The 24938-nt window shown below is 36.5% G+C and overlaps 1 protein-coding gene across 5 annotated transcripts in view; it reads left to right on the top strand.

Annotated features, from left to right (window-relative positions):
- AGBL3 (ATP/GTP binding protein like 3) overlaps positions 1-23094 on the top strand; it is a 131409-nt gene extending 108315 nt beyond the window's left edge. For 3 of the 5 annotated variants that reach the window (XM_037739972.1, XM_037739970.1, XM_037739971.1), the window contains one exon: positions 22136-23094. In XM_037739972.1, the coding sequence (XP_037595900.1) occupies positions 22136-22258 (123 nt within the window). In that variant the 3' untranslated portion in view covers positions 22259-23094. Of the gene's footprint in view, positions 1-11666; positions 11899-22135 lie in introns of all 5 variants that reach the window. The other 2 variants (XM_037739969.1, XM_037739968.1) reach the window with 1 other exon arrangement.
- Positions 23095-24938: the final 1844 nt, after the last annotated feature.

Here is a 24938-nt window from a genome sequence, read left to right as displayed (position 1 = left end):
AAAAAAAAAAAAATAAAAAAAATAAAAGGTCTTATCTATAACCCACGAATATACAGTAATAATATGATCTATAAAACTTAAATATCCACTAAAGAGTTAAAATCTGTATCAGAGGAGAGAAACATTTTTAAATATTACTTACACATACTATTAATCTGTTCTACTATTACTGCTAATTGCCACTATTAACTAGTCCTGTTGTTGTTTTGCCTAAATAATCGCCTGTAGGTAACAGCAGAGCAAATAATACAGGATAATAAAAATGTTATTTTCAAATTTTATTTTAAAGTAACATGTGAATATATTATATATTAGACTACTTTTTGGTCTGACATATCTGTGTCCTAGATTGGCTCTCTAAAAAAGTTGGTCACTTTAATGTACATGTCACTGTCTTTCATAGATTGTTTTGAATTGTTTAACACTTATTAGATAGGTTAAGTATTTATATTGTTTGCTGTTCTCTTGAAACAGTTTAATTTAAAGGTTTCCAGGTGAAATATGTACGCATATATTTTGTATGTCTGAATGAAACAATGGTAGTTTAATTGAAGATAGGCCAATTAAACTAGCCATTAAATATATGGATGAAGTAATTGTCAAGAAAGTTAAAAATTAAATTTTATTGATTTTTAAAACCTAACTTCAGATATTTTATGGTATATTCTCTTTTTTAGTGAAAATACCTGAACGAGCCCCTTCTTGGCTTCTAAAAAAATATTTGAGGTAGGAGAACTGTACTTGATTCCTTCTACCTGATTACCTTACACCTTTTCCTCTGTCTTATAAGATTTTGATTTTGAATTAAAGCAATAGGTAAAAGTGACTTTTTTGATAACCATTGCTAATCAGATGTCTCCTCATGTTCTACACAGTATCTGTGACTAGGTCAGTTTCATATAGAATGCCCCACAAGATGTGTTTTAGCATATTTGAGATGATTTCAATATCCCCAGACTACCCCAATGGATGCCTTAAAATCTAGTTCGATATTTATTTCTGTGCATTTAGCATTGCATTCTCTGAGTTTCTCTTTTTGAAAAGAAACACTGCTGGTATAAGATAAATATTTAGCACTTTAGAATGAATCATCAAATGTTTACTATCTGTTGTAGCAAGTAGAGCACTGGTCATAGGAGAAACGGGAGAAAGAAGATAATGGGTATTCAAAGATAACAGCCAAACTTTGTAGTTTTGTCTAAACCAGTAATTATTATATCTCTATCACCCTTGGCAAGTTGCCCCTTCCTTAGGAATAATATAAACAACTGTCTGGATGGTAGAATAGGTAACCATAGGTAAGTATTTGAGAACCAACTAGAGTGTATAAAAGGGGGACCATGGTATATCCTTTCTTCTTTCCTGGCCTGTCTTCTAAGAAATTGGTTTCTGTTAAATAAAATGTGTTCTGATGAAAGATTTAGACTCTCTTGCCCTAGAAATATAGAAAATTAGGTAAGAGACCAATATGTAAAGCACCCTCGGGCCTACTTTTACTTGGATTTAGAATTATTTTAAACTGACTTAACTGTTAAAAATACATTATTTATCATGTCCTATGGAAAGAAATCAAATAATAGATTAAGACAAAAGAAGGTAATAGAAAAACTAGTTAGAAGATGTGAATGCTAGACTCGCCTCTGCCCCTTACTAGTTATGTGATCTTGAGGAAATAGCTTAACCTCTCTGATTCCCCTTATGTAACATGGGAATAACATTGGCCATCCTGCCTACATCACAAGACGCATCAGAGCGCCAGGTATGATAATATATTAAAAGACTTTGCATACTCTGAGGTGTAATATGCAAATATAACATGGCATTACATTATTCCTGCATGAGTAGTTTACTGTTGACAATGAAATCAGAGTACCCAATTTTTTTCATCTCCCAAAGTATGACTCAGAGTCATAGCAAAGACCAACACGGATATTTTTTATAAATCAGTGAGAGGCCAATCCAGGAAGAAAATTCCCCCAAGGAAACTGATTTGTATGGAAATCATTTCAAAGTGACATCCTTGAAGTCTCCTGTGAGCAAACAAACTTCTACTTGGACTGATAAGGATACCAATAGAAAGCTGTTATTGGTTTTTATTGTTTAGGATTTTCATACATACAAAGATGGTTTTCATTATATTAACATATCTATGAAACATGGATTATGGGAACTACTTTTGTAAAAAGACAGGATTGATAGCAATTTTAGTCCTGTCTCTGAAAAATACTTGCTTTATTTAATTTGTATATGAGTTGAATATAGAAGAAAAATATTTTTGTTTAATACAGCCTTGAAAAAAACTTAATTGTCATATTCCTAATACCTTCCTGTTATTGATGCCCTTCATCCTCACCACTACCCCTCAAGAAAATAAAAAGACATTCTGGTAACTTCTGCTTCCTAGACATGGGGTTTTCCATTGAAAACAATGTTACTTCATCACTCTTTAGAGTGGTCCTTAACTAATTGAAGACTAATGTAGTTCATAGTTTCTGTCTTGGGATATTTCTGTACTGAAGTGCCCTATAAAAGGGCAGAAAAGATTGGCCCAACCTTGATTCCATCATGATTGATATGGTTTGGCTGTGTCCCCACCCAAATCTCATCTTGAATTGTAGCTCCCATAATTCCCATGTATTGTGGGAGGGACCTGGTGAGAGATAATTGAATCATGGGGCAGTGTCCCCCATACTGTACTCATGATAGTAAATAACTCTCCTGAGATCTGATGGTTTTATAAGGGGTTTCCCCTTTTGCTTCACTCTCATTCTCTCTTGCCTGTCACCATGTAAGACGTACCTTTTGCCTTTTGCCATGATTGTGAGCCTCCCTAGCCATGTGGAACTGTGAGTCCATTAAACCTCTTTTCCTTTATAAATTACCTAGCCTAGGGTATGTCTTTATCAGCAGCATGAAAACAGACTAATCAGTAAATTGGTACCGGTAGAGTGGGGTACTGCTGTAAAGATACCCAAAATTGGGTAACAGGCAGAGATTGAAGCAGTTTGCAAGGCTCAGAAGATAGGAAAATGTGGGAAAATTTGGAACTTCCTGGAGACTTGTTTAATGGCTTTGACCAAAATGCTGATAATGGTATGGACAATGAAATCTAGGCTGAGGTCATCTCAGATGGAGATGAGGAACTTGTTGGGAACTGGAGCAAAAGTGACTCTTGCTATGTTTTAGCAAAGAGACTGGTGGCATTTTGCCCCTGCCCTAGAGATTTGTGGAACTTTGAACTTGAGAGAGATGATTTAGGGTATATGGTGGAAGAAATTTCTAAGCACCAAAGCATTCAAGAGGTGACTTGGGTCCTGTTAAAGCATTACGTTTTAAAAGGGAAACAGCTTAAAGGTTCAGAAAATGTGCAGCCTGACTATGCAATATAAAAGAAAAACCAATTTTTTTAGGAGAAATTCAAGCTGGCTGGAGAAATTTGCATAAGTAACAAGGAGCCAAATGTTAATCCCCAAGACAATGGGGAAAATGTCACCAGGCATGTCAGATACCTTTTCAGCAGCCCCTTCCATAACAGACCTGGAGGCCTAGGAGGAAAAAATGGTTTCATGGGCCAGGCCCAGGGCCTCCTTGCTGTGTACAGCCTAGGGACTTGGCTAAGTCATGGCTAAAAAGGGCCAACGTACAGCTTGGGCTTTGGCTTCAGAGAGTGCAAGCCCCAAGCCTTGGCAGCTTTCACATGGTGTTGAGACTGCAAGTACACAGAATTCAAGAATTAGGGTTTGGGAACCTCTGCAAGATTTTAGAGGATGTATTAAAATACCTGGATGTCCAGGTAGAAGTTTGCTGCAGGGGCAGGGCGCTCATGAAAAGCCTCTGCCAGGAGAGTGTGGAAGGGAAATGTGAGGTCAGAGCCCCCACACAGAGTCCCCACTAGAGCACTGCTTAGTGGAGCTGTGAGAAAAGGGCCAATGTCCCTCAAACCCCAGAATGGTAGATCCACTGACAGCTTGCACCATGTGCCTGGAAAAGCCACAGACACTCATTGCCAGCCCATGAAAGCAGCCAAAAGGGAGGCTGTACCCTGCAAAACCACAGGGGTGGAGCTGCCAAAAACCATGGGAAACAATCTCTTGCATCAGCATGACCTGGATGTGAGACATGGAGTAAAAAGAGATCATTTTGGAGCTTTAAGATTTGACTGCCCTGCTGGATTTCAGACTTGATCTTTGTGTCAGTTTTTGTACAGTACCATGCTGTTTTGGTTACTGTAGCCCTGTAATATAGTTTGATGTCAAGTAATGTGATGTCTTCAGCTTTGTTCCTTTTGCTTAGGATTCCCTTTGCTATTTGGGCTTTTTTTGTTTATATATGAATTTTACAATCATTTTCTGGTTCTGTGAAGAATGTCATTGGTAGTTTGGTAGGAATAGGATTGAATCTGTAAATTTCTTTGGACAGTATGACCATTTTAATGATATAGATTCTTCTGACCCATGAGCATGGAATATTTTTCCATTTGTTTATGTCACTTCTGATTTCTTTGAGCAGTGTTTGTAATTCTCATTGTAACGATCTTTCATCTCCCTGGTTAGCAATATTCCTGGTATTTTATTCTTTTTGTGGTGATTGTGAATGGGATTGTGTTCCTGATTTGGCTCTCACCTAGGCTGTTGTTGGTATACAGGAATGCTGGCGGTTTTTGTACATTGATTTTGTATCCTGAAACTTCCTAAAGTTTTTTATCAGCTGAAGGAGCTTTTGGGCCAAGACTACGAGGTTTTCTAGAATCATGTTGGTTTTTTGGAAAAAAAAAAAAATCAGTAAGATAGATAGGCTGCTAGCCAGACTAATAAAAAGGAAAAGACAGAAGAGCCAAAGAATCACAATGAGAAATGACAAAGGGGATGTCATCACCAACCCCACAGAAATACAAACAATGATCAGAGACTACTATGAACATCTCTATGCACACAAACTAGAAAACTTAGAAGAGATGGATAAATTCCTGGATAGATATACCCTCCAAAGACTGAACCAGGAAGAAATAGAATCCCTGAACCGTTCAATAATAAGCTCTGAAATTCAATCAGAAATAAATAGCTTACCATCCAAATAAATCTCCTGTGATTTATTTGGATGGTAAGCTATTTATCACTTAATAATAACAGGCATAGTCTGACTTCCGCTTTTCCTATTTTGATGCTCTTTCTTTTGCCTGATTGATCTGGCCCGGACTTCCAATACTATGTTGAATAGGAGTGGTGAGAGAGGGCATCCTTTTCTTGTGCCAGTATTTTGTCCACTTCTAGCTTTTGTCCACACTGTGATGTTGGCTGTGGGCATGTCATAGATCTTTTTAGATATGTTCCCTCAATACCTAGTTTATTGAGAGTTTTTAACATGGAGGGATGTTGAATTTTATCAAAAACCTTTTCTGCATCTATTGAGATAATCATGTGGTTTTGTCTTTAGTTCTGTTTATGTGATTAATCACATTTATTGATGTGCATATGTTGAACCAACTTTGCATCCCAGGAATAAAGTCCACTTGATCGTGGTGGATTAGCTTTTTGATGTGCTGCGGATTTGGTTTACAAGCACTTTGTTGAGGATTTTTGCATCAGTGTTCATCACGGGTTAGCCTGAAGTTTTTTTTGTTGTGGTTCTGCCAGGTTTTAGTATCAGGATGATGTGGCCTCATAAAATGAGTTGGGGAGGAGTCCCTCCTCCTCAGCTTTTGGAAATAGTTTTAGTAGGAACGGTACCGGCTCTTCTTTGTACACCTGGGAGAATTCAGCTGTGAATCTGTCTTCTCCTGTGACTTATTTGGATGGTAAGCTATTTATTACTGATTGAATTTCAGAACTCATTATTGAACTGTTCAGGGATTCTATTTCTTCCTGTTCAGTCTTTGGAGGGTTTATCTATCCAGGAATTTATCCTTCTCTTCTAGGTTTTCTAGTTTGTGTGCATAGAGATGTTCATAGTAATCTCTCATCGTTGTTTGTATTTCTGTGGGATTAGTAGTAACATCCTCTTTGTCATTTCTCATTGTGATTCTTTGGCTCTTCTGTCTTTTCTTCTTTATTAGTCTAGCTAGCAGTCTATCTATCTTACTGACTTTTTTCAAAAAACCAATTCCTGGATTAAGTGATCCTTTAAATTTTTTTCACGTCTCAGTCTCCTCCAGTTCAGCCATGATTTGGGTTGTTTCATGTCCTCTGCTAGATTTGAAGTTGGTTTGTTCCTGCTTCTCTAGTTAGTTTAGTTGTGATGTTATGTTGTTAATTTGAGATCTTCCTAACTTTTTGATATGGGCATTTAGTGGTAAAAATTTTCCTCTTAACACTGCCATAGCTGTGTCCCAGAGATTCTGGTGTGTTATATCTTTATTCTCATTAATTTAAAAGAGCTTCTTGATTTCTGACTTAATTTCATTATTTATCCACAAGTAATTCAGGAGCATATTGTTTCGTTTCCATGTAATTGCATGGTTTTGAGCAAATTTTTAAATCTTGATTTCTATTTTTATTGTGCTGTGTTCTAAAAGTGTGTTGGTTATGACTTCAGCTCTTTTGCATTTTCTGAGGATTGTTATATGTCTGATTGTGTAGTCAATTTTAGAGTATGTACCATGTGGCAATGAGAAGAATGTATATTCTGCTGTTTGGGGTGAAGAGTTATGTAGAGGTCTATCAGATCTGTTTGGTCCAATGTTGAATTCGAGTCCTGAATATCTTTGTTAATTTTCTGCCTTGGTGATCTAATACTGTCAGGGGAGTGTTGAAGTCTCTCACTATTATTGTATGGAATCTAAGTCTCTTGAAGGCCTCTAGGAACTTGCCTTTTGAATCTGGGGCTCTGTGTGGGCCTGAGAGGCTGTTCTGCCAAGACTCCATGTATTAATAACTGTGTGTGTCAGACTGAAGGAACTGGTGGAGTGGATTCATGAGGGGACCCCCTGACCTGGGAGCTGCAAAGATCTGTGGGAGAAGCGTGGGTCCCCATTGTCACTCACTCATTCACCCCTTCCTTGGGCAGGGGAGGCTCTCCTGGCTCCGTGTCACTTCTGAGTGAACAGTTGTCCTGCCCTGCTTTTCTCTGTTCTCCATGGGTCAAGTTATTTTCTTTATGAATCCCAATGTGTGTACCTGGATGTTTCAATTGAAGGTGTTGTATTTACTCACCCCTTCTGTTTCTCTCCATGAGAACGTTACATGCTAGCTCCTAGCCAGCCTCCCAAACACTTAACAATGTCCTTAAAACTCCTTTTGCCTCTGTATCCTTTGACTAAGCCCATGCTGAACAACTGTAATTCTACATGAAACTATCATCTCTGCCCCTATTTTAGATTACAGAGCCCTCCTGGAGAAAAATCGCATTACCAAATAGCACATACATTCTTGTTTGCCCAATTTACATATACATATACTTGATCAACTATCTCTTCCATTCCCCAAAGTAACTATTCTAAATCTTTTCCTCTCTCTCTCCTACCTAATTTATCCCCTTTACCCTCAGCAGATAACCTCACTTCTTACTTCACACACATACAAAACAAAAACAAAAAACAGAGATCCATCAGTAAGTTAACTCATCTCAAACATCTTTCCTTCTTGTTTCAAAGAAATAAATATCCCTCTGTTTAAGGTTAATTCATTCAGCAGTGCTCTAGATCCCCTGTCCATGTTTCCTTAGTGACATAACTCTAATTACTGCCCTCTTTCTCACCTTCCTCAAAATATAGCCAACATTCATTACCTTCACTTCCTTACTTGTATACTTCTCAACCCACTGCTTAAGAAGATTTCTACTGTTGCCATACCATGAAATGGTTATTTACAAAGCCATGCTGACTTCTTTACTGTTGATTATTCCCAGGGCCTTTAAACTCTCTCCCTTGATTCATTGAGCTATTGTGGAATATTCATGTTGTGAGCTATTCCACAATAGCTCAATGACTATCTGAGTGTCGTATCTGTGACACTACTCTCTCCCTGTTTTACTCCTGTTTCTCCAGCCGTTCATGAAACATGTGATGAAATATGTGAAGGGGAGACCATGCAGGACATCACCTCTGCCTAAATTTTAAGTGGGCTATTTTCCAGTAGTCCATCCTTTGGTCTTTCTCACCACATACTTTATTTTTGAGCACTCTCATCACTACCTGTAGCTTCAACCAGCAACTGACAACCATCATATTTTTTTAATCTTCAGTCTAACCCTCTCCTGAATTTTATATTCCTCTGCCTACTGGGTATCTCCATCTGTTTTTCCCCACAGACGCTTCTATTCAACTTATCCACTGCTGATCTCTTTCTCCTCATTCCATGTCTCAGTCAGTATACTGCCATCATCCAGTTATTAAGTAATAAATCCAAGACTTATCCTAATGTTGTATACTTCTGTATTTTTGTATCTAATAACATGAAGGTATATCCATTTACCTCTAAAGATTCTCTTGAATCTGCTCTCTTCATCCTAATGCTACTGCTAATTCAAACCATCATTTTGCCTCCTTTGAATAACTGCATTAGTCTCCTAATTTGTCTCCCTACCTTGTGTTTCACTTTTCTTCAATATTCTGTTTTCCTGGGTGCCAGTGTGATCTTTCAAAAATGCAAATTGATTATCTTGCATAAAATCTTCAATGGCCCCCTAATTGTTTCATTCAAAACACATTTATTTAGCCACTGTCAGTCATGAATTATTCCCATCTCAGAGGAGCTCTCACAAAAGTGTTACTGCAAACAAAGTCTCTAGTTTTGAACCATGTCTTCATACCTACCTGATATCCCAATTATTCTACACCACACTTGTGATTTCCTGAATGCGCCATGTTAGTCCCACAACCTAGATCATTCTCCTTTTTTTTACTTGGCTGACTTGTGTTTATTCATTTACCCAATACCCTTTCCCCCATCTATAAGTATGGCTACAAGTATATGTAGGTAGTAAGTGTTCTGGTTTATCTGTATAGAAGTATATTCTAATAGATACTTCACTTTTTGCTCTCTAGTCCTGATTCGTAACATATTGAAGGCAGGGACTGTGTTTTTCACATATATTTACCAAACAAAAACAGTGCTAGATATAAGTATTCAGTGAATGTATGTGTATTTATTTTTACTTTTTTGAGATGGAGTCTTGCTGTGTCACCCAGGCTGGAGTGCAGTGATGCAATCTTAGCTCACTGCAATCTCTGCCTCCTGGGTTCAAACAATTCCTCTGCCTCAGCCTCCTGAATAGCTGGGATTACACGCACCTGCCACCATGCCCAGCTAATTTTTGTATTTTTAATAGAGACAGAGTTTCACCCTGTTGGCCAGGCTAGTCTCAAACTCCTGACCTCAAGTGATCTGTCCGCCTCAGCCTCCCAAAGAGCTAGGATTAAAGGCATGAGCTACCGTACCAGGCCTACATTCAATGAATGTTTATTGAATGGTCCTTTAAGAATGGCCTATCAAGAAACTGTAAATAAGTTCATTTCATTTGCCAGTATTGCCAGATATTGCAATCATATATTATCTTTCAGATCTAACTTAATATAAGGCATGCTTTATCTGTTTATTTTTCTTTTAAGAACAATTTCTTTATTTACAAAAAACTTATTGTAGAAAATTTCAAACATAAACAAAAGTAGAAAGAAGAATGAGTCCACTGATGCCCATCACCCATCCTAATCAGCATCCTGCTACTCTTGTTTCATCTGTTTTCTTACCACTTTTTCCCTAGACTATTTTAAAATAAATTCTGTAAATTATATTATTTTGCCTATAAACAGTTTAGAGTATATCACTTACTAGATAAATACTTATTAACAAAGCACAGTGTATTTCTTGCTTTTATTCTAAAAGTATTCTACTTTCTTTTATGCTATCTATAGACCAATTTAGGCACGATAATTATGAATTATAAGACACTTTTTAAAATATCTGACTACTAGTCTTCCTTCAGGCTTTACTCAGGGTTCCCCACCCCTTCCCAAGAACGTTGTCTCTAAATTGTGATAAAATACACTCATAAAATTTACCATCTTAACTATTTCTAAGTGTGCAGTCAGTAGTGTTAAATACAGTCACATTGTTGTACAATCTCCAGAACTCCTTTTCCTCTTTTAAAATTTAAACTTTATGCCTATTAAACTGCGCCTTCTCACTTTCCCCTCCCCCAAGCACCTGGAAACCATCCTTCTACTTTTGTATCTATTCTAGTCAATGGAATATTCTAGTCAAATTAGGAAGTGGAGTGAAATATTTGGATGACAAATAGGGCATTTGTCTTTTTGTGTCTGGTTTATTTTATATAATGCTCTCAAGGTTTATCAATATTGTAGCATTTGTCAGTATTTCCTTCCTTTTTAAGGCTAAATAACATTCCATTATATGAATATACCTCATTTTATTAATCCATTCATCAATGAGCACTTGAGTTGCTTACAACTTTTGGCTATTATGAATAATGCTGCTATAAATATGTATGTATATATGTCTCTTTGGGACCCTGCTCTCAATTCTTTTGGGGCTATAACCAGAAGTGGAATTGCTGGGTCATATGGTAATCATATTTTTAATTTTTGAGGAACCATCATACTGCTTTCCACAATGGTTGTACCATTTTACATCCTTATTAATAATGTGTGACGGTTCCAGTTTTTCTAAATTCTTGCCAACACTTGTTAGTTTCTGGAGGTTTTTTTGACAGCAGCCATCCTAACTAATATGGGGTGGGATAAACATTTTAAAAATGTTTTTATATTCCAGTGTCTCCATTAACAAAACAATAATTCCTTCATATTATCTAATAAAGAAGGGATTTCTAACATGCTCTTCCCAGTCTTTCCCATCCCTATACTGCCATTTCCTCAAACTAGCAGCTTTGGAGCCACCATTGATTCCTCTTATTCTCTCATCTCACATCCAGTTCTTTAGCAAATCCACATATGTGCCCAGAATACCCCCACCCTACTTCTTACCCTTCTAGCCATTTCCACCACCTGGTCCAAGCTACCACCCTCTTTCCTGGATTGTTTCTGCGGCCTTCCAAGAGATCTCCCTGCTTGTTCACTCTTGCCTCTCTTCAACCTGTTCTTAACTTGGCAACCAGCAAAATTTTTTCCAAACAAATCTCAGGCTGACACTCCTCTGCTCAATGCCTTCCAGTGATTCTCCATCTCACATTCAGCAAAAATCGAAGTCCTTCCACAGGCCTATGAGGCCTTGCATGACCTGAACCCAAGTTACCTACTTGAACTCATCTCTTATACCTTTCCCTTTTGTTCATTCTACTCCAGCCACTGATGCATTCTTGGTGTTCTTGAACACACGACTATTCTCCTACCTTAGTAAGGGCCTTTGCTTCAAATTCTCTTTCTCCTGAAACCTGCTTGATTCACTTCTTAACTTCCATGAGATGTCAGCTTCATAAGGAGGCTTTCTCTTAACATCTTTTTAAAAATAGAAATCAACCCCTCAAGAATTCTCTAGTCCCCTCTGCAGCTTCACTTTATCCTGTAAACTTTATCATTATCTAACATAATATACGTTTTACTTGTTTCTTTATTTTCTGCCCACTGCCATTAAAGTACAAGCTTCAGATGGGCAAGGAATTTTAGATAAAATCCTTGACATACAATAATGCCTGATAAATGATTGTTAATAAATACAGTTCATATCTCTGTACATATTTTTGTGGTTGCTCCCCAGATCTGCACCACAACTTAAAAAGCAAAATAAAAGAATGTATATCTTTCCAAGGCAAGAAGACTGGCATAAATTGGACAGATGATGAAAAAAGAATCTACAAGGATAAAGGAAAAGCTCAAACTCAAGAAATATTGCAGTATTTGCTCCCCATCATGCATAGCACTAAAAACATGCAAACCACTCAGATAAATCAGCTATTCAATCCAAGAACCAACTTCCAAGTCCAACATCAGTAAGTCAATACAATTTTATCAGTCTTAGCTATTTAACACATCTTTTTAAGAAAGCAGGGCTTATTAATTCATTATCCTAAGAAAAAAATATCTGCTCTTGAAAATGATGTCAGCTACATCACATTTGGCAAAGAACAAAGACCCAGAGCTGTCAGAAAACACTTGATAAGTAAAGGAGTAACATATCAGGCCTTATTTAATTGATCATTTGCATGAAACTACTCATTAATTTAAATCTATTAATAAAAATGCATAAAGTATGATTATAGCCTGACTTGAAAATTGTCAGGTGTTTTAAACCTTATAATCCTATGGGGTAACCAGAATTAAAAATAATTAATCTGAGCTACTTCAGTTTATTGATACTCAGATGAAAGCAGAAAGAGTGAGATCAGTTTTCTTCTAAAGATAAAAAACAGAACCACCTCTAAGGCCAAAAGGAAACACATATAAATAAAAGTAAAGACAGTAACAAGCTGAAAATAATAAATACAATATTAATATTATCAACAGGCTTTTATAATATATTTCCTATGTGCTACACATTGTTCAAAGTTATATATGTATACACTTTACATTTTATACATGAGAAAATTGAGGTGCAAAAAGGTTAAATAATTTATCCAAAACCTCATTAGCCAATACATAGTAGAATCTGGATTCAAATCCACCTAGACATTCTGACTCCAGAGTCCTCCTGAAATTCATCATTATGCCTTGCCATTTCTCTTTATAAGTGAAAAACATGACCAATATATTTAATATACAAAGAGTACTAACATATCAACTGGAAACTTATGAATACTTTAATAAGAAAATGTGTGAAAGCTATGAGCCATTGCTACTGTGCATTTGTAAAAACCCTGACTCTTTTACACCAGCCCAATGCGGAGAGGAAGAGGCTTCATTTCTGTCTATTGAGTGTGGAAATCAAGGCTCCTCATTTGGTTTCCAATGACACCCTGTGGGAAGGGAGAGACTCTTTATAGGCCGGGGGAGGGGGGTCAAAATTTTGGCTTCTACTTGTCCTTCTTTGGCACCACCCTAGCAGAGGTTTGAGATGCCTTATTATACCTCATAAGAGTGGAAGCATAAGCCCCTCACTCTGCCTCTGCTTACATGGGTGGGAGTGAGGGCACTGTTTATCTGTGGTGCTTGGCTGGAGCACAGTGGTTATGGCCTAACATTTTCCATATCAGTAGGCTGTCCCTTTCTTGGTTGTTTGTCTGTATAGGCTATTGTCGAGAGCTTTTTGTGTACGTGTCTGGGCCCATTTGTGTTTTCAGATTGCTGGCTTCCTCAGCTGCAAGTCTTGGATATATGAGGCAAAAAGAAAACCCAGGAGACAACACTGTGTTGTTCCTTGGTTCTTGAAATCCCTAGGTGGTCTGCCTGCTTTCTACCTTTCAGAGTTGTCTTATGTTTATTTTATATGTAATGTCCGGGATTTGTAGTTATTTTTAGTGCAAAGAATAGGGAAAATGCACCTACTTCATCTCCCTGGAAGTAAAAAAAACTCTCCAATTATATTTTGATTTGCATAATCTTTCTCAAGAATTTTCATCATTACCAAATGAAATGCCAAGCATGGGATTTATTCCTCCATATTTGAAATCTGACCCATGTTTGACCAGAGAGAAATTTAAGGTATGTAAATCATCTTGTTTACATACAATTCACCTATTAATCCACCTAGACCCTACGCATTTTGGCTTAAGGACAGAATATACAATTTAAGTTTCAGCCCTATGATTATATTCAGATGTTATATCCTTCAACGTGATAATTCTGCAAACTCTTACATCACATAAACTAGTTTCTCCTTAATCCTAACTTAGACCAATGTCTAAGATGGTTTAACAAAGAGTAATCTCCTCATTCTTTGCTTATTCTCACTTTACCCTGAACCACTTACTATAGGGAACAGTATGTGAGAGTGTTGATACAGTCAGACAAAGGATATATAAAACAGAAAAAGGTAGCCATAAAGAACTAAGTTGTAAAACAACAACAACAAAAATCAACCTGCCAATGTTGAAGTTTGCAATGAGATCGTCTGTTAAGAAAGGCCTTGCTTGCTGCTTTCCTACTTTTTAATATTTCCACTATACTATATCAGATACTTTCGGTGGTATCCACTCCAGGCACAATTTGCCCTTCTCTGTGGACTGCCTCTTGATCCACAAGGGTAGAGTTTCCAAAAGCTGCGTTTGTAATTATATGACCTCTACCCACTGGCATGGTTGCCAGTCAGATTATCTTTCTCTATACTTTGGAATTGGAATGAGAGATAGTGGATCAGTCTTGTACATGAAACTGCTGCAGGGTGCAAATTTGAGCTAAGGGAAGTAAAAACTTTCCTGTGGAAAAGAGAAAAGCAGAGAATGCAGATGAATAAAAAGCCTTGGAAGTTTTCCATTTTCTAGTACAAGTCCTTTCCTGAAGCCTGGCTGAATTCCCTCTCCCTTTGTTTCCATGAGTAGCTTTGTAGTTTCTTATAATTCTTCCCCTACCCTACCTTATGCTTTTTTTATTAAGCTAGCTTGAATTTGTTTCTGTTATTTGTAACCAGAGAAGTCTTAATTAATACCTTACTATTTGTCTGTACCTTCATGCTCAGGCCAATCCTCATTGAGTGCATTTCTAGATTTAAAGTAGTAATATATAAGGAATCTCTTATGAAAGTAATGACTAAAAGTCAAGCCATGTCCTAATTGTCACCTAGACCCCACCACAGTCTCATTGGAGGCTACATATGGAGATGAACCTCCACATCTGTCCAATAACAATTAGAAGCCTCCTGTCTGTAGTGTCAATGAAGTCCAGATGGGGAACCTGGACTTCCACTTCCATCTTGCAGTAATGAGGTCCTACCTTCCCACTCCCTGTGCTGGATCAGAGTTACAAAAAGCCAACTAAAACAGAGGGTTTACATAAAATCCAGAGTCTCATAACATAATATGAAAGTGCCTATGTTTTAATCAGAAATAAATTGTTGTGCCAAGAACCAGGAGGATCTAAAACAGAAAATGATAATTAGTGGACACAAACACTGAGATGATAGTGATGTTAGAATTTTTTGACAAAGATTTTTAAAGCAGTCATAATAAAAATGCTTCAAAGAAACATTTATAAACACACTTAGAACAAGAGAAACAAAGTAGAAAGCCTCAGCAGAGAGAGAAAAAATATATATTAAGAAGAACCAAACTGGAATTTTTGAATTAAAAAATACAACTGAAATTTTAAAAGCTTAATGGCTGAACACAACAGTATAATTGTGCAAATAAAAGAAAGAATCAGTGAATTGAGAGAGACAGAATAATAGAAATTATCCAACCTGAACATCAGAGAAAAATAGGCTTAAAATAAAATAAATAGAGCCTCAGGGACCTGTAGGACTATAAAACAAGATCTAATATTCACATTATTGTAGTTTCAGAAGGACAGGAGAATGAATACAGGGCTGAAAAGAAAAATTTATAACACTAAATGCCCACATCAGAAAGCTAGAAAAATCTCAAATTGACACCCTAACATCACAATTAAAAGAGCTAGAGATAAAAGAGCAAACAAATCCAAAAGCTAACAGAAGACAAGAAATAACTAAGATGAGAGCAGAATTGAAGGAGATAGACACACAAAAAACTCTCCAAAAAAAAATCACTGAATCCAGGAGCTGGTGTTTTGAAAAAATTAACAAAATAGACCGTTGGCTAGACTAATAAAGAAGAAAAGAGAAAAGAATCGAATAGACACAACGAAAAAATGATAAAGGGATATCACCATTGATCCCACAGAAATACAAACTACCATTAGAGAATACTATAAGCACCTAATGCAAATAAACTAGAAAATCTGGAAGAAATGGAGAAATTCCCAGACACATATACTCTCCCAAGATTAAACCAGGAAGAAGTCAAATCCCTGAATAGACCAATAGCAAGTTCTGAAATTAAGGCAATAATTAATAGCCTACCAAGCAAAAAAGGCCCAAGACCAGATGGACTCATAGCCCAATTCTACCAGAAGTACAAAAAAGAGCTGATATCATTCCTTCTGAAACTAATCCAAACAACTGAAAAGGAAGGACTCCTTCCTAACTCATTTTATGAAGTCACCATCATCCTGATATGAAAACCAGGAAGAGACACAACAAAAAAAACTTCAGACCAATATACTTGATGAACATTGACGCAAAAAATCCTCAATAAAATACTGGCAAACCAAATCCAGCAGCATATCGAAAAACTTATCCACCACAATCAAATTGACTTCATCCCTGGGATACAAGGCTGGTTCAACATAAACAAATCAATAAACATAATCCATCACATAAACAGAACCAAAGACAAAACCCACATGATTATGTCAACAGATGCAGAAAAGGCCTTCAATAAAATTCAACATACCTTCATGTTAAAAACTCTCAATAAACTAGGTATTGATGGAATACATCTCAAAACAATAAGAGGTCTTTATGACAAACCCACAACCAATATCATATTGAATGGGCAAAAGCTGGAAGCATTCCCTTTGAAAACCAGTACAAGACAAGGATGCCCTCTCTCACCACTCCCATTCAACACAGTATTGGAAGTTCTGGCCAGGGCAATCTGGCAAGAGAAAGAAATAAAGGGTATTCAAATAGGAAGAGAGGGAGTCCAACTGTCTCTGTTTGCAGATGACATGATTTTATATTTAGAAAACCCCATCATCTAAGCCCAAAGACTCCTTAAACTGATAAGTAACTTCATCAGTCTCAGAATACAGAATCAATGTGCAAAAATCACTAGAATTCTTTACACCAATATAGACAAGCAAATAGCTAAATCATGAATGAACTCCCATTCATTATTCCTACAAAGAGAATAAAACACCTATGAATATAGCTAACATGGGATGTGAAGGACCTCTTCAAGGAGAACTACCAACCACTGTTCAAGGAAACAAGAGAGGGCACAAACAAGTAGAAAAATATTCCATGCTCATAAATAGGAAGAATCAGTATCATGAAAATGGTCATGCTGCCCAACGTAACTTATAGATACAACACTATTCCCATCAAACTACCATTGACATTCTTCATAGAATTAGACAAAAACTACTTTAAATTTCATATGGAATCAAAGAAGACCCTGTATAGCCAAGACAATCCTAACCAGAAAGAACAAAGCTGGAGTCATCAGGCTACCTGACTTCAAACTATACTACAAGGCTGCAGTTACCAAAACAGACATATATAGACCAATGCAACAGAATGAAGACCTCAGAAATAACAACATATCTACAACTGTCTGATCTTTGACAAACCTGGCAAAAACAAGCGATGGGGAAAAGATGTCCTATTCAATAAGTCGTACTAGGAAAACTGGCTAGCCATGTGCAGAAAACTGAAACCAACCCCTTCCTTACACCTTATACAAAAATTAACTCAAGATGGATTTAAAGACTTAAATTTAAAACCCAAAACCATAAAATCTCTAGAAGAAAACCTAGGCAATACCATTCAGGATATAGGCATGGGCAAAGACTTCATGACTGAAACACCAAAACCAATTGTAACAGAAGCCAAAATTGACAAATGGGATCTAATTATACTAAAGAGCTTCTGCACAGCAAAAGAAGCTAGCATCAGAGAACAGGTAACTGACAGAAAGGGAGAAAATTTTTGGAATCTACTCATCTGACAAAGATCTAGTATCCAGAATTTACAAGGAACTTAAATATATTTACAAGAAAAAAAAAAAAAAAACAATCCCACCAAAAAGTAGGCAAAGGTTATGAACACACAATTTTCAAAAGAAAACAATTTATGCAGCCAACAAACATGGAAAAAAAAAAAAAAACCTCAACATCACTGATCATCAGAGAAATGTAAATCAAAACCACAATGAGATACCATCTCACAGCAGTCAGAATGGCGATTATTAAAAAGTCAAGAAACAACAGATGCTGGCAAGGCTGTGGAGAAATAGGAATGCTTTTACACGGTAAGTGGGAGTGTAAATTAGTTCAACCATTGTAGAAGACAGTATGGTGATTCCTCAAGGATCTAGAACAAGAAATACTATTAGACTTTATTGGGTATATAACCAAAGGAATATAAATCATTCTACTATAAAGATACATGCACACGTATGTTGACTGCAGCACTATTTACAATAGCAAAGACATGGAACCAACCCAAATGCCCATTAATGATAGACTGGATAAAGAAAACATGGCATATATACCACATGGAATACTACACAGTCATAAAAACGAATGAGATCATGTTTTTTCCAGGGACATGGATGAAGCCGGAAGCCATCATCCTCAGCAAACTTAACATAGGAACAGAAAACCAAACACCACATGTTCTCACTCATAAGTGGGAGTTGAACAACGAGAACATGTGGACACATAGAGAGGAAAAACACACACCAAGGCCTGTAGTGGGGTGGGGGGTGTGAAGGGAGGGAACACAGAGGACGTGTCAATAGATGCAGCAAACCACCATGGCACATATATACCTGTGTAACAAACCTTCACGTTCTGCACATGTATCTTGGTTTTTTTTTTTAATAAGAAATAAAAAAAAAATTAAAAAACTATATTCTCAAAGGATGTAAAAATATATATTTAAACTAATGGAAATGACACTATAATATATCAAAATAAGTGAGAGATAGCTAAAGCAGTACTGATACAGAAATTTATAGAGCTAACTGCATATGCTAAAAAATGAGAAAACATCTCAAATCAATAATCTAAACTCCAACCTCAGGGACCTATAAAAAGAAGAGCAAATAAGCTCAAAGCAAGCAGAAAGAGGATAATAAAGATAAGAGCAGAAATTAATAAGCTTGAAGACAGAAAAATGACACAGAAAATCAGTGAAACAACTGGTTGTTTGAAAAGATCAATAAAACTGACAAACTACTATTAATACTGACAAAGAAATAAAGAAAAAAGACACAAATTACTAACATGAGGAATGAAACAGGGGATATCATTAAAAATCCTGCGTATATCAAAAAGATACCAGAAAAAACTACATACAAATTTGACAACTTAAAGTAAATGGATGATTTCCTCAATAAAATATGAACTACCCCAACTCATTCAATATGAAATAAAATATTTGAATACCCCTGTAACTAATAAGGAAACTGATTTCATAATTTTAAAACCCCAAAAAAGAAATCACCTGACCTAGGTGGTTTTAGAGAATTTTACCAATAAATTAAGGAAGAATTAATACCAATTCTATACAATTTCTTCCAGAAACTAGGAATTTTCAGTTCATTTTATAAGGCCACTATTAGCCTGATACCAAAACCAGACAAGGGCAAAACAAAAACGGAATGACACAATAAAATTGTGCATAAATATAGAATTTAAAAAGCTAAATCTAACAAAATATTAGCAAATATAATTCAGCTCTAAATAAAAAGAATTATACACCATGACCAAGTGAAGTCTATTTCAGGAATTCAAGGTTAGTTTAATATTCAAAAAGTAATTGATGAAATCCTTAATATTACCAAGCTTAAGAAGAAAAATCACAAGATACTATTAATTGGCACACAAATTGGTATTCGACAGAATTCAATACCCATCCATGATAAAATGTCTCAGAAAAAAAATGGGAATAGGCTGGGTGTGGTGGCTCATGCCTATAAATCCAGCACTTTGGGAGGCTGAGGCAGGTGGATCGCCTGAGGTCAGGAGTTCAAAACCAGCCTGGCCAACATGGTGAAACCCCATCTCTAGTAAAAACACAAAAATTAGCCAGGCATGGTGGTGGGCACCTGTAACCTCAGCTACTCAGGAGGCTGAGGCAGAAATTGCTGGAACCCAAGTGGCAGTGGTTGCACTGAGCCAAGATTGCACCATTGCACTCCAGTCTGAGCGACAACAATAAGACTCCATCTCAAGGAAAAAAAAGGAATAAAGGGGAACTTACTCAACTTAATAAAGTCCACTTTTACCACTTGATATAGTTTGGCTGTGTCCCCACCCAAATCTCCCTTTAATTGTAATAATCCCTATGTGTCAAGGCCAGGGCCAGGTGGAGATAATTGAATCCTGGGGGCAGTTTCCCCCATACTGTTCTCATGGTAGTGAACAAGTCTCATGAGATCTGATGGTTTTATAAATGGGAGTTCCTCTTCACAAGCTCTCTTGCCTGCCACCATGTAAGATGTGACTTTGCTCCTCTTTTGCCTTCCACCATGATTGTGAGGACTCCCAGCCATGTGGAACTGTGAGTTAATTAAACCCCTTTTCTTTATAAATTACCCAGTATTAGGTATACCTTTATTAGCAGTGTTAGAATATACTAATACACTACTCTATTGAACATTGTGCTAGAAGTTCTAGCCACTGCAATACGGCAATAAAAAAATAAAAAGCATACAAATCAGAAAGAATGAAATAAAATGGTCCCTACTTGTGAAAGATGTTATTCTCTATTTAGAAAATCCTAATAAATTTACCACAACACACACACACACATGCACATAAAACCTTTAACTAATAAGCAAGTTATGCTAGGCCTCCGAATACAAGATAAGTGTACAAAATTAATTGCATTTCTATGTGTAAGCAATGAACATGTGAACACCAAAATTTCAAACATAATACCGTTTAAAATCTCAAAAAAATAAAGTACTTAGTTGTACAGGGTTTGTATGGTGAAAAGTATACATGAATAAGAGAAATTTTTAAATATCTAAAGAATGGAAAGACATAGAATGTTCATAAATTGGAAGCCTCAATAAAGATGTCAGTTCTTCCCAGATTAATATGCAAGTTCAACACAATGCCTATCAAAATCCCAGCAAGATCTTTTGTATATACAGACAAGATGATTCCAGAATTTACCTGTGGATGCACTAAAATAGCAAAAACAATTTCGACAAAGAAGGATAAGTGGGAGAGATCAGTCTATCTGATTTCAAGAACTTTTATATCGCTAGAGTAATCAAGACAATAGTATTAGAGGATATATAAACATATATATCAGTGGAACTGAGGCGAGAACCAAGAAACATAAATATGCTCCACTGATTTTGATAGGGAATTCAAAAGCAATTTAACAGAGAAAAAAGAGCCTTTCAACAAATGGCGCTGGAACAATTGGATATCCATAGGCTAAAAAAAATGAACCTTAAACTTACATCTTGTACAAATATTAACTCACAAAAAAACCTGTGTGTATAACTATTTGTAATAGTCATAAACTGGAAATAATCTAGATGCCCTTGAATAAATGATTTATTAAGCAATCCATGGTACATTCATGTCCCAGACTCAGCAATTATAATAGAATGAACTGCTGATATACAAAATATGGATGAATCTCCAGACAATTACTCTGAGTAAAAAAAAACAAAAAGTTGATCCCAGAAGGTTACATACAGTATGATTCCTTTATGTAGCATTCTTTAAATAACAAAATCATATAACTTGATAATAGATTAATAATGATTGCCAGGAATTAAGGAGGGGATGGAGAAGGAGGGAAGCAGGTACTATAAGAGGGCAACATAAGGGCAGTGTTCTCTATCTTGACTACATCAGTGTCAATATCCTGATTGCAATATTGTTCTATGGTTTTGCAAGCTATTTTGGGGAACTGGGAGTTCATGGGATCTCTCTGTATTACTTCTCCCAAATGCATGTAAGTCTATAGTTATCTCAAAATTTAAGTTTAATTTAAACTATAGCTGATATTCTATGGTTAAAAATAGAATGCTGAAAAAAAAGAGATTTTAAGTGGCTGCAATTATTAATTTGCAAAAGCTCCCTCAAGGAAAACTTCCCTCTCTCAGACTAACATTGATTTTTTTACTGGTTATAGAAAAGAAAACTCATAGCATATATACTGAATCTATTCTAATAGAATAAACACAACAAATCTTTAGAGCAAACAACTACTTTACTTTTTAGTGACCAACTACTTCAACTAGAGATATAGGTAAGGAGCTGGGGCCCAGAGTGACTATTATACTAGGAAGGCTGAGGTCAGAGTAGGTATCCAAATAAACATATATCCTCTAGGCAGTTAGAAATACAGGATTGGAGTAGTGCTAAAGAAAATCAGAGATGAAGACTTATAAATGATGGTAAAAGTCTTGAGGATGACCTTACCAAAAAAAAAATATTATTTATACTATGACAATATACCTAGGACTACAAAGTAGGTACAGGATGGACAAAAATTCACATATTTCATTTCTTTTCTAGACTAAATCCGGCTACTTGCAAAAATATAAAGAAATACAGCACATCTTGGATAGCACCCAGAAATCAACCTTTTATAATCCAAGGGGATGTTATGGCAAACTCTTCAGAATGGGTCCAGTCTAAGCCCCACAGGTCATTTGAAAGTTTATCACCTCTCAAAGTCCCCAAGAAGAATAAACATTCTCAAATCTGGGCCATAAAGAATGAAGACATAAAACCTCTCAGCAGCAAGTGGGAGACTGCTTCTTCAAGCTTTGAAATGGATGCAAATGTTCTAAAATATAAGAGTCTTCAAGCTGAAGAAACTAACCAGCAAAGCTCTAAGCATACAACCCTCCATCTAACTAAAAATAAGGATGAGCAGGCCAATAAGAATGACGGACAACCACCTTACATCTGAAGTTCCAAAGGGAGAGTTAATCTAGCTTTATGCTGCTCTGAGAACTGTGAATGAAAGATAACATATGCTTAGGTAGTAAAAAGAAAAAAGGAAAGCCCTCCCCTTCCCCTTTCCCTGTCCCTCCCCTTCCCCTTTCCCTGTCCCTCCCCTACACATGCATATGCATAAACCACAAATTTTAGATATCCCATTTTCTGTAGGGGGGACCTCTTTCAGAGACTTAAAAAGAAATCCAGAGAAAATATGGAAAAAATTTTAAACATATATTTATATTTATTTTTTAACAACTTGGAAAAATATCCCTGAAGTTTTGATCTCTTCCAAAGCTACTTATGCATTCGACACCAAAATTTGACACCTAAGGACTAAGGCAGGGATGATATGTAATATGTCATTGATTTTAACCTCCCTACTAGACACTTTAATGAATCAATCAACAAACATCATTTCCTGATTTTCTGTCATATCGTTGGTGTGCTAGGAACCATTTATCTCCACTAGGAGATTATCAAATAATTGTACAGATAAAACATACATGAATAAAATGATTACAGAATAAGAGAAAGTGTTAAGTTGTGCACTTCCAATGATTAGAAGAAATACTGTATATTAAAAGTTGCTAGTTGCACAAAGCAGAAGTGTGGCACAAAATGGCACCGAAATGCATAGACTATGGTTTAAAATAGTCATTTTATTTCTCAAAATGTGGCAAAGGTGTAAAGAGGCACAGTTTCCTTTACAGCGAATGAGTTTACATCTCCAGCCATTTATTCATGTGGACACTGGAGTAAGTCTAGCACCTCGGTTTGTCATTCATAAGGCAGTGAGCACCGGGAGGGATTTGTGAAGGACACACAGAGGAGCAGGTATGTCAGGCAGAAGAGTAAAGATGGATGTGGTAAGTAAGAAAACAGCAACAAGCAGCCTCGAGTCATGGGTCAACATTGGCATACATTAGAAAATGAGGCTAAGCAGAAGGAGGGTCAGGTAGGTGAGGTATACTAAAAATACAGGCCACAGCCTAATTACAGCTGGGTGGAACAATGAAGATCTGGGGTTGAGTGATCTACTCTCAACAGTATTTCTACCAGCTAACGAGTTTTCAAGGAGAGCGCACTGCACTATTAAAAGAGTAACTTTTATGTTTTAAAAGACCATGACTGTAGATTTCCTCAGGAATCTTTAACATCTAGTGGAAAATAGCTATCTTCTGAACACATGAGATAGCGCTTTGGAGGCAAGTCTCCTGGTTCTCAGAGAGTCCCTCAACTTTTGATCTAAAATTCTCATCCTCAGTGATTATCTTGGGCAAGAGCAGAAGTCTATTTGCTTTGGGGATGCCCTCTGCCAGGTGGGTGCTCAAGCTTGGGAGAATAGGTTAATGTTCTGGATCATAGCATTTATTGTAGCTGACTTCAGGATAGAGTAAGAGTTCTCAAAATTCAGTTGGCCCTTATCCACATGGATCAGGACAAAAGCCTAAACTCTGGGAAAATATTTATTTTTAATTCAACGAAATGTCATTTGAATCTTCAGTTGTCTAAGAGTTTGAAATTGTAAACTCTGGAATTTATTGTCTTTGTGGATGACCAAAAAAGGTGATAAGCCAGTTTCCTGGAAGATTTAGGGATGCAGAGATACCACCTAAACAATTTTGCCTTGATCCATAATTGCATTCCTTGTATTTGATACAAATATAAGATGCTTTACCCAAAGTAGGAGGATTGGCAGTCCATTTCCTCACTCTGCTATAATACTTTCAATTTTCTGAGTATGCCACTCTCTCATAAAAGCCATTCATTCTCTTGGCCCAGTATCTCCTCCACCTGGCAGCTCCTATTTCTTTAAGATTCAACTCAACTGCTGCCTTCTCTGACAAACCTTCCATGTATTTCCATAGAAATTTAAAACAACTATGATTAATATGTTGACAGTTCTAATGGGAAAAGTGGACAACATAAAAGAACAGATGGGTTATATAAGCAGAGAGATGAGAACTAAAACAAAAAAAATGCTCGAAATCAAAAACACTGTAACAGAATGAATGATGGACTACTCATCAGGTTAGACACAACTGAAGAAAGAATCAGTATGCTTGAAACAGTGTCAACAGAAACTAGCAAAACTCAATTGCAAAGAAAAAAAGAATGAAAATCCAAAATATCCAAAAACTGCAGGACAATTTTAAAAGGGATGTAACACGTGTAATGGGAATACCAGAAGTAAAAGAAAAAAGGAACATAAGAAACATTGAGGTAATAGTGACTGAGAATTTCCCAAAATTAATGACAACTAACCACAGATCCAGAAAGCTCACAGAATACCAGGAAGGATTAAATACCAAAAAAATCAAAGACCAAGAAAAAAATACTGAAAAAAGCTGCCAGAGGGGAAAAAAAAAAA

This window comes from Cebus imitator, unplaced genomic scaffold, assembly GCF_001604975.1.
Source record: "Cebus imitator isolate Cc_AM_T3 unplaced genomic scaffold, Cebus_imitator-1.0 Scaffold77, whole genome shotgun sequence".
Lineage (NCBI taxonomy): Eukaryota > Metazoa > Chordata > Mammalia > Primates > Cebidae > Cebus > Cebus imitator.
Note: the sequence above shows the minus strand (reverse complement) of the source record. Positions and strands in the feature narration are given on the sequence as shown.